The sequence below is a fragment of the Lipotes vexillifer genome, unplaced genomic scaffold (assembly GCF_000442215.2).
Source record: "Lipotes vexillifer unplaced genomic scaffold, Lipotes_vexillifer_v1.1 scaffold508, whole genome shotgun sequence".
NCBI classification, from domain to species: Eukaryota; Metazoa; Chordata; class Mammalia; order Artiodactyla; family Lipotidae; genus Lipotes; species Lipotes vexillifer.
This window is the reverse complement of record NW_006793099.1, coordinates 669,024-682,231: the sequence shown is the minus strand read 5'-3', so window position 1 is coordinate 682,231 and position 13,208 is coordinate 669,024. Positions and strand designations below refer to the sequence as shown.

Here is a 13,208-nt window from a genome sequence, read left to right as displayed (position 1 = left end):
TTTCCCTACTTTCCCTGGACCCCCCAAAATATAATTAGGCATTTTTAGTCACTGTATTAAACAAGAACATGTATCATATCCTACCAGAAGTATAACCAGTTCTCTAAGCATGTGGGTATCTATGAATACATTAACTCTTTCAGGCCAGTAGTATTAGTTTTGTAGCTTAAAAGCATTTTCATTCTAACTAATTTATTAAGGTACTACTGTAATATACTGAGTTCCTATTAAGAGCAGCAAAATAGACTTTCAAAATAAAAGGTACTCATCTACTAAGAAATTCACTTAAAACTCCTTGAAAAATATACAACTTAATGCATTTGGACAACTGAACAAAAACAACTATGATTACAGCATGTAAATGTTATCAGCCTTGAAAATCTAAAAATAAATATACAGATGAAACTGGCTGGAAGGTAGAAGAGGGTGAAAAACCCTATTAGAGAACTGTGGAATAAATAATGTCCTCATTTTATAAGTACATTTATAAAAAATATTTTCTATGCTTGATTGAACAATAGAACTTTAAGTATTTTTTTTCTTTTGAAAAGAGCAGGATGACTGATGAGGTAGATTGGAATAAAAACATTACAGTATTTGAAAAGGGGGTAAGAGGGTATGAAATAAACCCCCGTATGCAGTCAGTGGACAATATCTGTGATTGGTAAATCAAGACATAGCAATATAAGAATACTATATATAGATATGATGAAAAATGCTAGAAGCCCAAACAGAAAAAGTTATGGGTGGCTGCTTTTAGAAAGTAGAACTGGTATGAAGAATGATGGGGCAGAAGTCTATTGCTTCTGTTTTTTTTTGTTTTGCGGTATGCGGGCCTCTCACCGTTGTGGCCTCTCCTGTTGCGGACCACAGGCTCTGGACGCGCAGGCTCAGCGGCCATGGCTCATGGGCCCGGCCGCTCCGCGGCATATGGGATCCTCTCAGACTGGGGCACAAACTGTGTCCCCTGCATCGGCAGGCGGACTCTCAACCACTGCGCCACCAGGGAAGCCCTATTGCTTTTCATTATAAGCTCTTCTATATTCTTTGATTTAAAAACAATTTTCAGGGACTTTCCTGGTGGCACAGTGCTTAGGAATCCGCCTGCCAATGCAGGGGATGTGGGTTCGAGCCCTGGTCCAGGAAGATCCCACATGCCACAGAGCAACTAAGCCCGTGTGCCACAACTACTGAAGCCCGTGCGCCTAGAGCCAATGCTACGCAACAAGAGAAGCCACTGCAATGAGAAGCCCGTGCACCGCAATGAAGAGTAGTTCTGGCTCGCTGCAACTAAGAAAGCCAGCGCGCAGCAACAAAGACCCGAGGCAGCCATAAATAAATAAATAAATAAATTTAAAAACAACTTTCAAATGTACACGTACTATTTTGATAAAAAGAAAGGAAAATACTCAGCCATTGTTCTTTTTCTAATAATTCCCTGCATCTTTAAGTGATTGTCCATATATAACTATATAACTCAAAAGGGATAAAATAAAGTGTGGATGACTACACAAACCCACAACAATTACACTAAGTTCTCAGAGCCTTGCATCAGTTTGATAATGGTTATAAACAATGGAAACTACTTATCAGTTTGTAGACATCACTAAACTGTGAACTAATCTTTTAAGGTTAGAACTGTATCTTATTCAGCTTAGTCTCCATAGCAGAGACTGGAGTCTAGAATCTGACATACAGTTGGATTTCTATAAATGCTTAGACACAATTTTAAAAGACTTGGGGGTACAATTTACTAGATCTGTGTCCAGGTCACTTGAATATATAAGCTTCTTTAACATGATAGAAAACACAATTGCTAATTAGAAATAGGCTTTCTAACAAATACCAATTATACTAATTTTAATTATAGGAATCTGAAGAGTGGTTTAATAGTTTTATCTCCAAAAGCACAAATCTTTAACATACTTTCTGGGTTTTCCTTATAGTTGGTGTCATGTCCTTAAAATAGTCAGGTTCCAGTTGTTCTAAAGCATTTTGCTGTGTTGCCACATTCCCATTCCCTCCTTCAATCTTTACACTTGTGGGTGCATCTTCATCCCAGGAAGTCCACTCTTCAACATCTGTCTAAATTTAATTCATCATTTATTAGAAAAATGAGCTTTCTAAAACATTGGTTATTCAAGCTTTTTTGACCAATGGGAAAATACAAATTTTATACCACATACCAAAACTAGATGAAAAGTTTAAAAGAAATATTCTATGAGTTGGACATTCTGTTCTACCCATTAAAAAAATAAAAACAACAAAAGAAAATTTTTTTGCTTTAAAAATTGAACTGACATTAAAACTATAGCCCACAGAAGGAGACTTGGAACTTGCAATCTAACCTTAACCAGGTTTATTGCCTGATAAAATAATAAATAATAACATTCTTTATAGTATTTAAATAAGACAGAGTCCCAAACATAATATTCAACATATCCATCAAGTAACCTGCAAATGAACAATGAAGAAATCTCAACTTGAATGGAAAAAGTCAATCAACAGACACAAACCCCAAGATGATATAAATGTTGGAATTATCTAAGACTTTAAAATAGTTATTGTAAAAATGCTTCAATAAGCAACAGCAAACACTCTTAAAACCAATTTAAAAAAAAAGAAAACCTCAGCAAAGAAACAGAAAATAAAGAATAAAATAAAAATTTTAGAATAAAAAAATTTAATAACAACAATAAAAATCCTGACCCTGACTACCAAATTAATTTCATGACATACTAATGGTCGGCAATCCAGTTTGAAAAATATGGTTCTGGAACATTTATTCAACATTCAAAAAAAAAAATTACCTGCTTAGGAACTGATGAATAATCAACTGTAGTTGGCAAAGTTATTTGGTCTCCACTTAATTTCCGTCCTCTGCCAGATCTAAAACAAAGATGAAATAATTTATTTCAAGAAACTACCAAAACAAGCATGGGTAAAAGCACTACAGACAGTAACTTAAGGCTTATAAGAGAAGGTCTTTTTCAATTTTTGAATTATTTATTTTAATAATTAACAATTGTTAAGATATGAATAGAAAAATTTGTTAAGATATGAAAAGAAAAGGCATGTATCAAATATCTTTTAAATATTTTTTTAAAATATCTTTTAAATATTTTTTATCCTGGACAGGATAACCCAACAGCTTTTTGGCTTAGGATTCAGAATTATAGTCAAACTCAGGAAGAATATAAAGCCAAAAACAAAAACACAAACTGATTTCAAACCATGCTTCTAAGAGTACTGTGAATTCTGTAAGTGAAGCTCTCGGATACCTATGCTGTTTTAACCAGGGTGGCCTGGCTTTTGCTTTACATAGTTGGTTTCTCATTAAGATTACTATTAAACTATTAAGAAGTTTGAAAATCACTGGGTTGAACTATAAACTGTACCCAACAAGTTTTAAGGATTAGTGGGAAAAGTACTATATTAAAGAAGATAAGTATTGTCACAGAGTTGTTAACAGCATGGGCTATGGAATCTGTGTAAACCATGGTTTTCAATGTTACTTCTATTAATTATGAATCTAGTTAGAATTACCTATCTCTCGGCCTAAGTATCCTCATCTGTAAAAGGCAGGTATTCAAACCTACCTTTGCAAGGTTGTTGTGAGGATTTAACTGACATTTAAAGTAGCTAGACACTAGACTGTGCCTGCTTTTTAATAACACATTAAAAAATGGTAGCTATTATAAATGATTAGTCACTTGCTTCATTTCAAATAATCTATGAAGCATCTGCTTAGAACTAGTTGGTAAAGTCAGCTAAGTTTAGAAATCATACTTTGTTTAAAGGATGAATAAAAAAAGTAATACAGTCTACTACTAAATTTATGATGTAAACCTGCTATTTTAGAACACATGATCTAGGTTCTTTCTGACAAGAAAAATTTATTCTAACAAAGGGTCAGTTTTCTTTAAAACTGAACATACAATCAATCCTAAACGTATTTACGTTGACAAGAGAAGTTCATAGTGACAACAAAAATGTCCCTAATATTTTTAAATCAAATGCAGTACCTTACACTAAAAGTAATCTATATTCAACAAAAGTTTTAGAAAATAACAGATGCAAAGAGGAAAGCACCTATAATTTATCACCACTCTTAACACAACTACTTCTTTTTAACCTCCAGCCTCCTGACATTAATACCCAATACTCATCCTGCTTTAACCTAGTTTTTTTCTGGCTATGCTACTTCTAACAATAAATTCAATGTCACTTAATCTTCAGAGTTTTAGTAGTTATAAAATGGCCATTTAGCTTGAGATTATATTTCCTAGCCTCCCTTGCAGCTAGGTGGCTAAGCTCTGGATAATAGGCTGTGAACAGAATTGTGTGTAACTTCTAAATCATATCCACTAAAAAAAAGAGCTGATTGCCCTCCATTTCCTCTTTTATTCTATCTTACTCTTACTGTGTCGGTACTTTCTTCACAGTACTCCTAGGGCAAAAGAAATACCTAACAATTCCACTGATTAAGTAGTTAGGCCCAAACAATTTAATACTTATGTATGTCCTATCTGCTTAGTAGCCATTAGAAAAAAATACATATGAATTTAAAGAAAAAATAATGTTTTCACTCTTTAATAACCACAATTACTTATTAATGGAATGTGTGTGCCTGTTTGATACTGCACAGCTCCTCAAGCCTTGGACTCACCCTTATTTTCTGTTCCATATTAATTTTGGTTTAGTACTTGCGTTTAATTACACCCTAGCTTTGCAAAGATAGATCACCCAAAATACAAGTAAACAAAAACTTATCTCAAATATTCAAGAACATCATCAAAACATACTGCAGGATCTAATGTTGCAAATGTGAACTACCTTGAGCCAACAGTTTGTTTAGTGTTTAATAGACACTATCACATTCATTGTGTTTTGTTGGAAAATTTGAAGTATCTTACAGTACCCCATGAGTGTAATGTAAGCCCTGAAGTACCTTGGCATACGGTTTAGGAACTATAGCTCTAGGGTCCGGTAGTATGACAAAATAGAAGGAATCTGAGTCTCTGAATGACTTACTGAAGCAGAAGGACTTATCTACCCTGGACTACCTGTACATTCTGGAATATTATTTAAGAGACAAAAAAAAAAAAAATCTATCCTGTTTGGGGTTTCTCTGTTAAAGTTTTTTTTTTTTTTAACAGAAAAATAACACTCATAATGTAATATGTAAAGAAATACCTATGGGGGCTTCCCTGGTGGCGCAGTGGTTAAGAATCTGCCTGCCAGTGCAGGGGACAGGGGTTTGAGCCCTGGTTCCGGAGGATCCCACATGCCGCAGAGCAACTAAGCCCATGTGCCACAACTACTGAGCCTGCGCTCTAGAGCCTGCAAGCCACAACTACTGAAGCCCGCGTGCCTAGAGCCTGTGCTCTGCAACGGGAGAGGCCACTGCAATGAGTGGCCTGTGCACCACAAAGAAGAGTAGTCCCCGCTCGCCACAACTGGAGAAAGCCTGCACACAGCAACAAAGACCCAATGCAGCCAAAAATAAATTAAAAAAAAAAAAGAAATACCTATGCCTAATTCCACCTAACCATCTTAAAATATCCTGATAATAAAACAATTATGTACATAAAAACTTTCTGATGATTACAATGAAAGTTAGTTTATCTCTGAAATTCTATAGTACTAAGAATGTTATTTTAATGGAAGATGTAAGAATTTGAAAGAAAAGAACTGAACCTCTACTTTCTAGATCTGAAAAAATATATAAAAATCTGAAAAAAATATAAAAATTACTAGAGATTAATAAATGAATATTGCAATCAAGATATTTAGCTTAAATATAGTATGTTCTGGCTTTTTGTAGTTATGAAGGTATCTAAAATCTGCAAGAAGATAACCAGGTCAATTTGAACATAAAATTTCTTTACCTGCATATTAATCTCTTTAGGAATGAGAATACTGTTGCTAGGCAGGTACAAACTTTAAATAACCGAAACTGTGTGATAGCCATGGTGGGAATCAAAACCTGTGGAAAAAAGCACAAAAATAAATGCATTTAAGGTGATTTCAAAAGCTATACTCATGTTCTGAAGTCAACCTGAAAAGTCCTACTATGAACTGTAAAAATCAGACATACTTTTTACTTTCCTTTAGAAAGTACAAATATAACACAGTAAATTTAAAAATTAAAATGTAAATCATATTGACAAAGTTTTGAAGAGTTTTGAATAGTTGGGAGGAAAAAAAAACCTTTTCAAACTATTCTCAGAATGTTTTTTTAAATTGTACTTAAATTATCTACTTACAATTTATTTATAATTTTTCTATTAAAAAATGAAAAATCAAAAAAGTATAAAACAGTATATACTGAGTCTTCTGTACCTTTTGAAATTTGAATCATATGAACATATTAATACTATTCAAAATATATAAAACTTTTAACTTCTAGATAGATACATTTTATCATACCCATTTTGTAGATGAGGAAATTAAGACAGGTCAAATAACTTACGGGCACATAGCTAATAAACTGGAAGTGAACTATAGAGATCATCTAGCTCAGTAGTTCACACATATTTAAAGAAATAACTGGGCCCACCCCTAGTAAATCAATTAAATCATATTCTCTGAGGGGTAAAGTCCAGTTATAGCTAATAAGCCAACAGAGAAGATAGAAAATACTCAATAGAAAAGGGAGCAGAAAACAAGGTAAAGGGGAACAAATATGAGATGGGACAACAAATAGCAAGAGGAGAGAATTAAACCCAACTGGAGCAATAATCTCATTAAATGCAAATTTAAAGCCAGAGATTGTTAGATAGGATAAAAAAAGGAATTATATCATTACACGCTGCCTGCAAAAAATGTACTTTAAGTATAAAAACACAAATAGGTTAGAAGCAAAAGGATGACGGAAAAATATACCATGCTAACACTAATTGAAAGAAAGTTAAATTGACTATTTCAATGTCAGAGAGTAAATTTTTAGGGAAAATAATATTAGCAGGCATAAAAATGTTCATTTCATAGTGATAAAGGGGTCAGTTAATCAAAAGTACATAAGAACCCAAAACACATGTCCCTAATAACAAATTATGCCAATATCATAAAAGAGAGGTGAAATTACTAGAGAGTCTGCAAATATGAAGAGTATATTGAGAAAGTATTATAACTTTATGCCTATATTTGACAAGATGAAATGGACAAATTCTTTGAAAGAGACAAGTTATGAAAGCACAGCAAGAAAAAGCAGATAACCTGAAAATCTCTGTATTTATTAAAGAAATTGAATTTGTAGTTAAAAATCCCCCAAGCCCAGATGGCTTCAGGAGTGAATTCTATCAAATACTTAAGAAGTAACACCAATTCTACACACACTGCCAGAAAACTGAAGGAGAGGGATTTTTTATCAACTCACTCTTTGAGGCTACCTGACACTGAGGCTACCTGAGGCTAGTGACACTGACACTAATCTAGACCAAAGACATTATCAGAAAAGAAAACTAGAGACAAGTATCTTATGAATAGACACAAAACTCCTTAAAAACAACCAACTAGAAATAGAAGGGAACTTTCTCAACATGACCAAGGACATCTATGAAAAACCCATAGTAACATGAGACTTAATGGTGAAAAACTGGACACTTCCCACCTAAGATTATGAACAACATAAGCACATCTGCTTTTGTCACTTCTGCTTAACACTGTAGCAGAGGTTCTGGCCAGTGCAATCAAGCAAGAAAAGGAAATAAAAGGCATTCAGATTGTAAAGGAAGAAGTAAAACTGTATCTATAGTCTATGTAGAAAATTCAATAGAATCTATAACCAACTGTATTTTTATGTTAGCAACAAATGATCACAAACTAAAATTTTTAAAAATTATAAGAGTACAGAAAATATAAAGTACTTAGGGACAAATCTAATGAAAGATTTATGTATTAGAAACTATAAAATATTGATGAGAGAAATTAAAAGACCCTTATTAACGTAAAGATCTTTCATGGCTCAAAGACTTTACTGTTAAGATAGCAAATCTCCCTAAATTGAACTACAGATTCAGTGAAATCCCAATCAAAATCTCAGCAAGCTTTTTTCTCTAAAATTTGATAAGCTAATTCTAAAATTCATATAGAAACGTAAAGGTCCTATAATGGTCAAAACAATGGTGAAAAAAATCAAAGCAGAAGGGCTAATACCACCTGATTTCAAGATTCATTATAAAGCTACAGTAATCAAAATGATGTAGTACTGGAGTCAAGACTGATAAATAGATCAATGGAACAGAATGGAAGGTATAGAAATAGATCCACAAAATATGAACAACTGAAATTTATGAACATGTGAAGGCCATTCAGTGGAGAAGGGACAGTCTTTCTGACTAATAGTGCTGGAAAAAACTGGATACCCATATGCTAAAAAAAAGTCACCAAAACCCAAAAACCTTCAATCCATATTTCACACCATTTACAAAAAGTACTCAAAATGGACCACAGACATAAATATAAAACCTAAAACTAGGACTTCCCTGGTGGCGCAGTGGTTAAGAATCTGCCTGCCAATGCAGGGGACATGGGTTCAAGCCCTGGTCCGGGAAGCTCCCACATGCCACAGAGCAACTTAAGCCCATGTGCCACAACTACTGAGGCTGTGCTCTAGAGCCTGAAAGCCACAACTACGGAGCCTGTATGCCACAACTACTGAAGCCCACGTACCTAGAGCCTGTGCGCTGCAACAAGAGAAGCCACCACAATGAGAAGCTTGAGCACCACAAGGAAGGGTAGCCCTCGCCTGCTGCACTTAGAGAAAGCCACGAGCAGCAATGAAGACCCAACGCAGACAAAAAAAACAAAAACTAAAACTACAAAACTTCTAGAAAAATAAAATTGGACAAAATCTTTGTGACCTGGGTTAGGCAAATATTTTTTTAGATACGACACCAAAAGCACAATCCATAAAAAAAAATGGATAAACAGGGCTTCATCAAAATTTAAAACTTCTACAATTCAAAAACACTGTTAAGGGAATAAAAAGACAAGCCACAGATTGGAAGAAAATCTTTGCAAAGCATATATCTGATAAAGAACTTGTATCTGGAATACATAAGAACCTCTCAAAACTCAGTAAGAAAACAACTTAATTTTTTAAAAATGGGCAAAAGGTGTGAATAGACACTTCACCAAAGAAGATATACAATGGTAAATAAGTACATTGAAATAATGGTCAACATCATTAATCATCAGAGAAATGCAAATTAAAACAACACTTAGTGCTCGCTTTGGCAGCACATATACTAAAATTGGAACGATACAGAGAAGATTAGCATGGTTCCTGAGCAAGGATGACACGCAAATTCGTGAAGCGTTCCGTTTTTTTTTTTCACTTTGTTATACAGCAGAAACTAACACAACATTGTAAAACAATTATACTCCAATAAAGATGTTAAAAAAAAAAACTTAAAAACCATTACACACGTTAAAATGGCTCAAATTAAAAATACCAAGTACTGTCAAGGATGTGAAGCAACCATAACTCTCATACACTGGTAGCGGGAAGGTAAAATGATACAGCCATTTTGGAAAACAGTTGGCAGTTTCTTACAAAGTTAAACCAACATGCAGCATATGACCCAACCATTCTACTCTTAGGAATTTACCCAAGATAAATGAAACCATACACCCATTCAAAAACGTGTTGTTTTTGAATAGCAGCTTTATTTTATTTTATTTTATTTTTGCCGTACGCGGGCCTCTCACTGTCGTGGCCCCTCCTGCTGTGGAGCACAGGCTCCGGACGCGCAGGCTCAAGGGCCATGGCTCACGGGCCTAGCCGCTCTGCGGCATGTGGGATCTTCCCGGACAGGGGCATGAACCTGTATCCCCTGCATCAGCAGGCGGACTCTCAACCATTGCGCCAGCAGGGAAGCCCAGCAGCTTTATTTTTAATAGCTCCAAACTGGAAACAACCCAAATGTACATCAACAGGTGAATGGATAAACAAATTGTGGTATATACATATAAGAGAACACTACTCAACAATAAAAAAGAATGAACTACTACTGCAAGCAATAGCATGGATATATCTCAAAATAATTAAGCTGAATGAAAGAAGCCAGACAAAAAAAGAATATATATGATCCCATTTATTAAAAAAAAACACTCTAGAAAATACAAACAAATCTCTAGTGACAGAAAATAGATCAGTGGTGCCTTGAGATGGGGCAGGAAGGGGTGGGAAGGATGGAGTACAAAGCAGCATGAGTAAACACTTTTGGAGGTGCTGGATATACTTACTATTTTGATTGTGGTGATGGTTTCACAGAGTGTATATATTAATCAAAACTGATAAAATTTTACATTTAAAAAATGTGCAGTTCATTTTGTGTCAACTGTAGCTCAAAAATCTAGTAAAAACGATCTAATAAGACATTAAAAAAACAGTATTATGTCATGAATTTTCAGATTCTGATTAGAATCTTAAAAGAAGTCATTAATACCATTATTTTATATTGATTATTTGCAACTATGGAGAGCCAATTTTCAGTAGGAAACTAAGTCAATTAGTGACAAGAAACATATTACAGAATTTCTCTAGGAATGGAACTCTGATTTCACAGCAGCATTTCAACATACCATAATAGCTAACTCTTACTCTAATACAAGCTTTCTTAGTGCTTTACATGTAATAACTCGTTTAATGCTCAGAACAACCCTATGAAGGACTGGAGGTAAGTACTATTTTATTCCTATTTTAGATAGGGAAACCAAGGCACAGAGTGGTTAAGTAAGCTGCCTGAAGACACAGAGCTGTTAAGTTACAAAAGTGGAATCTGAACCCAGGTAGTCTAATGACTGAGTCCTAAAAGATCACACTTATACTGCCTCCCTATGATTAAATCAAAAGATATGATATATAAAAGAAATGCTAAGGAACTGGGAACTAGTTAAAGCCGTGGCAACCACAGGATAAAAAAAATTCTCAAAAATGGCAAAACAGGTATCATTTTGCTAGCCTTTTAAACATGGTCATTATTTCCAAATATTTCTTTACACATTTTAGTCACCTATACCATATATGTACTACATATATTATCCTAACAATCACTAATTTAAATATTTCTTAAAATGAGTTTTGGCATAAGTTAGAGTTAAATATATTAAGTAACCATAAGTTTCCTCATTCAGAGACTCAAAATAAATACACGAGAGGTAAAAGGAAACTAAAATTTGTTAATTTATGAGAGATGGTTATTTTTCCAGTATAGAGGTAGAGTAGATCATATGTTAAATCAAGTCACAAGAAATTACAGGTATGTATACACACACACACACACACACACACACACACACACACACAGGAATGATGTTTCTAACAATGGAATTTTATGTTTTAGCTTTTCCTTGCCTTTCATCTGTCAAAGGAGGAAAATTACTGAGTGAGCATTTAGAATCATGATTCTTATGTTGGGATAATTTGAATATATCAATGTATCATCCAACTTCTTAGCTTTCTCAACCAGCAAACTTAAGATACACTGAAGTTAACTTTTCTGTTCAAGGTGAGGCAAAAACTAATAACAAAGTCACAACTAAAACTTATCCTACTCCTAGGCCATCAGTAGAAAGTTTTCAAGCAATCATTATAGTCGGTTAACACCAATATTTAGAGTAGAGTGATTCCATAAAACAAAAAAAGAAAACATAATTTAATATTTTTTTCCAAAATAAGAAAACAAACAGTATATTTGGACTTCAGTTCTATATGTATTTACTTAAAAGGGAATAAAATGTAACTTAAGTAATAATGATCATGGAGCCAAATTAAAAGGATAGCTGTATGTTCCATCTATGCAAAACTGAGATACTGACTTTTATTTTAAAATATCTTATATGGATATAAGATAAGCAATGAAATTTAAAATATAACATAAATATTTAAATCTCCCTGGATAAATATACCATCACTGTACTAATATGCTATTTTAAAAAGTATTTCATGTGGATTAAAGGAGAGAGCACTGCTTTGTTTTCAATTACTAGATATGAGCAATAACCTCCTAAAGTCTTGAAAAGAGCATGTAATAATTTTCTCAACTAGTAAGGTATTACACTGACTGGTTAAAAATTACATAATAAAAGATGGTGTTCACCTTTGATTGGGGGGGGATGGTATAGAAGCATGAGGGAACTAAGGTCTGTATCTCAATTTGAGTGGTGGCAACACCAGTTTATTCTACTGTATACACTGCTTGTGTACTATACCTTAATATGAAAGCTCAAAACAAAACAAAAATAATAAAAGCGAAACAAAACCAGAAAGCAAGGAAAATGCAGTTAACTCTTGCAGTACCTGATCCTAAACTGCTCTGTAGAGCCACTATTGCCAATCCCTTCTAAAGAAAGGCAAAACACTTTCTACTTCTAGGGTTAGAAGGGTGTAAAGGGCAAGTAGACTAAGAAGAGTTCCAAAAGGCTCCCTTAGCAATGCTCATGCATTTTGTACATGCGCAGGTTGTATCGCCATATGCATTGAATGATTTTCTGAATGCCTATGCCTGGAGTTGGCCTACTAACTGAGAGGATGAAAAGAATGTGACTCTAAAATAAACTGAATGAAGAAAATATTAAGAATTTCACTGTTCAAGTAACTAAAATATTTCTGTCAAAAACATCCCCAAACAGCAATTTAACAGGATTCAAAAAATGCAACATCTTTGACTCCTCCTTTCTCTTATCCCCTTACATGCAAACTGCCAAAAAGACCTAATTCCATTTCCTAATACTATCCATATTCTTCCCTATTTCCACTGCAATCTCCCTAGCATAAGCCTTTATTACTTCTTGCTGAACTATTGCAAAGTCTTTTTAATTGCAGTATTTTTCTCTTACTGCACCTATATTTTCTATTTTGTACCACAGTTATTTCTATATACTGTATTCATCCTGTACAATCCTTCCCGTGAGAATCTTATTCATCTGTTACCTCCAGTTACTACTTGCAAAATAAGACGTGAAAGAAAGGTTTGCTTGCTTCAGTACGAGCAGAATGATGTGAACAATTAAGATGATGAACAAAAGCTTCATTTTAAAGCTAATTTGCCAAAAATAAAACTCTCAACCAAAAGAAAGCAAACTTCCCTAAATGAAGATTTAGCCTAAATTTTCAGAAAAATTATAAACAAAAAAAGAGCTAGAAAAGAGACCGTAGAGCATGTGGCATTAGGGGGGAAAGACTTGAGGAGATACTC

At 34.1% G+C, this 13,208-nt stretch overlaps 1 protein-coding gene across 1 annotated transcript in view; it reads right to left on the bottom strand.

Annotated features, from left to right (window-relative positions):
* The window catches only part of EBAG9 (estrogen receptor binding site associated antigen 9), a 31,946-nt gene that overhangs the window by 16,337 nt on the left and 2,401 nt on the right, over positions 1–13,208 (bottom strand). Inside the window, exons 2-4 of the mRNA XM_007466238.1 lie at positions 5,892–5,989; positions 2,811–2,889; positions 1,927–2,085 (exon numbers count right to left, since the gene is read on the bottom strand). Of these exons, the coding sequence (XP_007466300.1) occupies positions 1,927–2,085; positions 2,811–2,889; positions 5,892–5,974 (321 nt within the window). The 5' untranslated portion in view covers positions 5,975–5,989. The remainder of the gene's footprint in view (positions 1–1,926; positions 2,086–2,810; positions 2,890–5,891; positions 5,990–13,208) is intronic.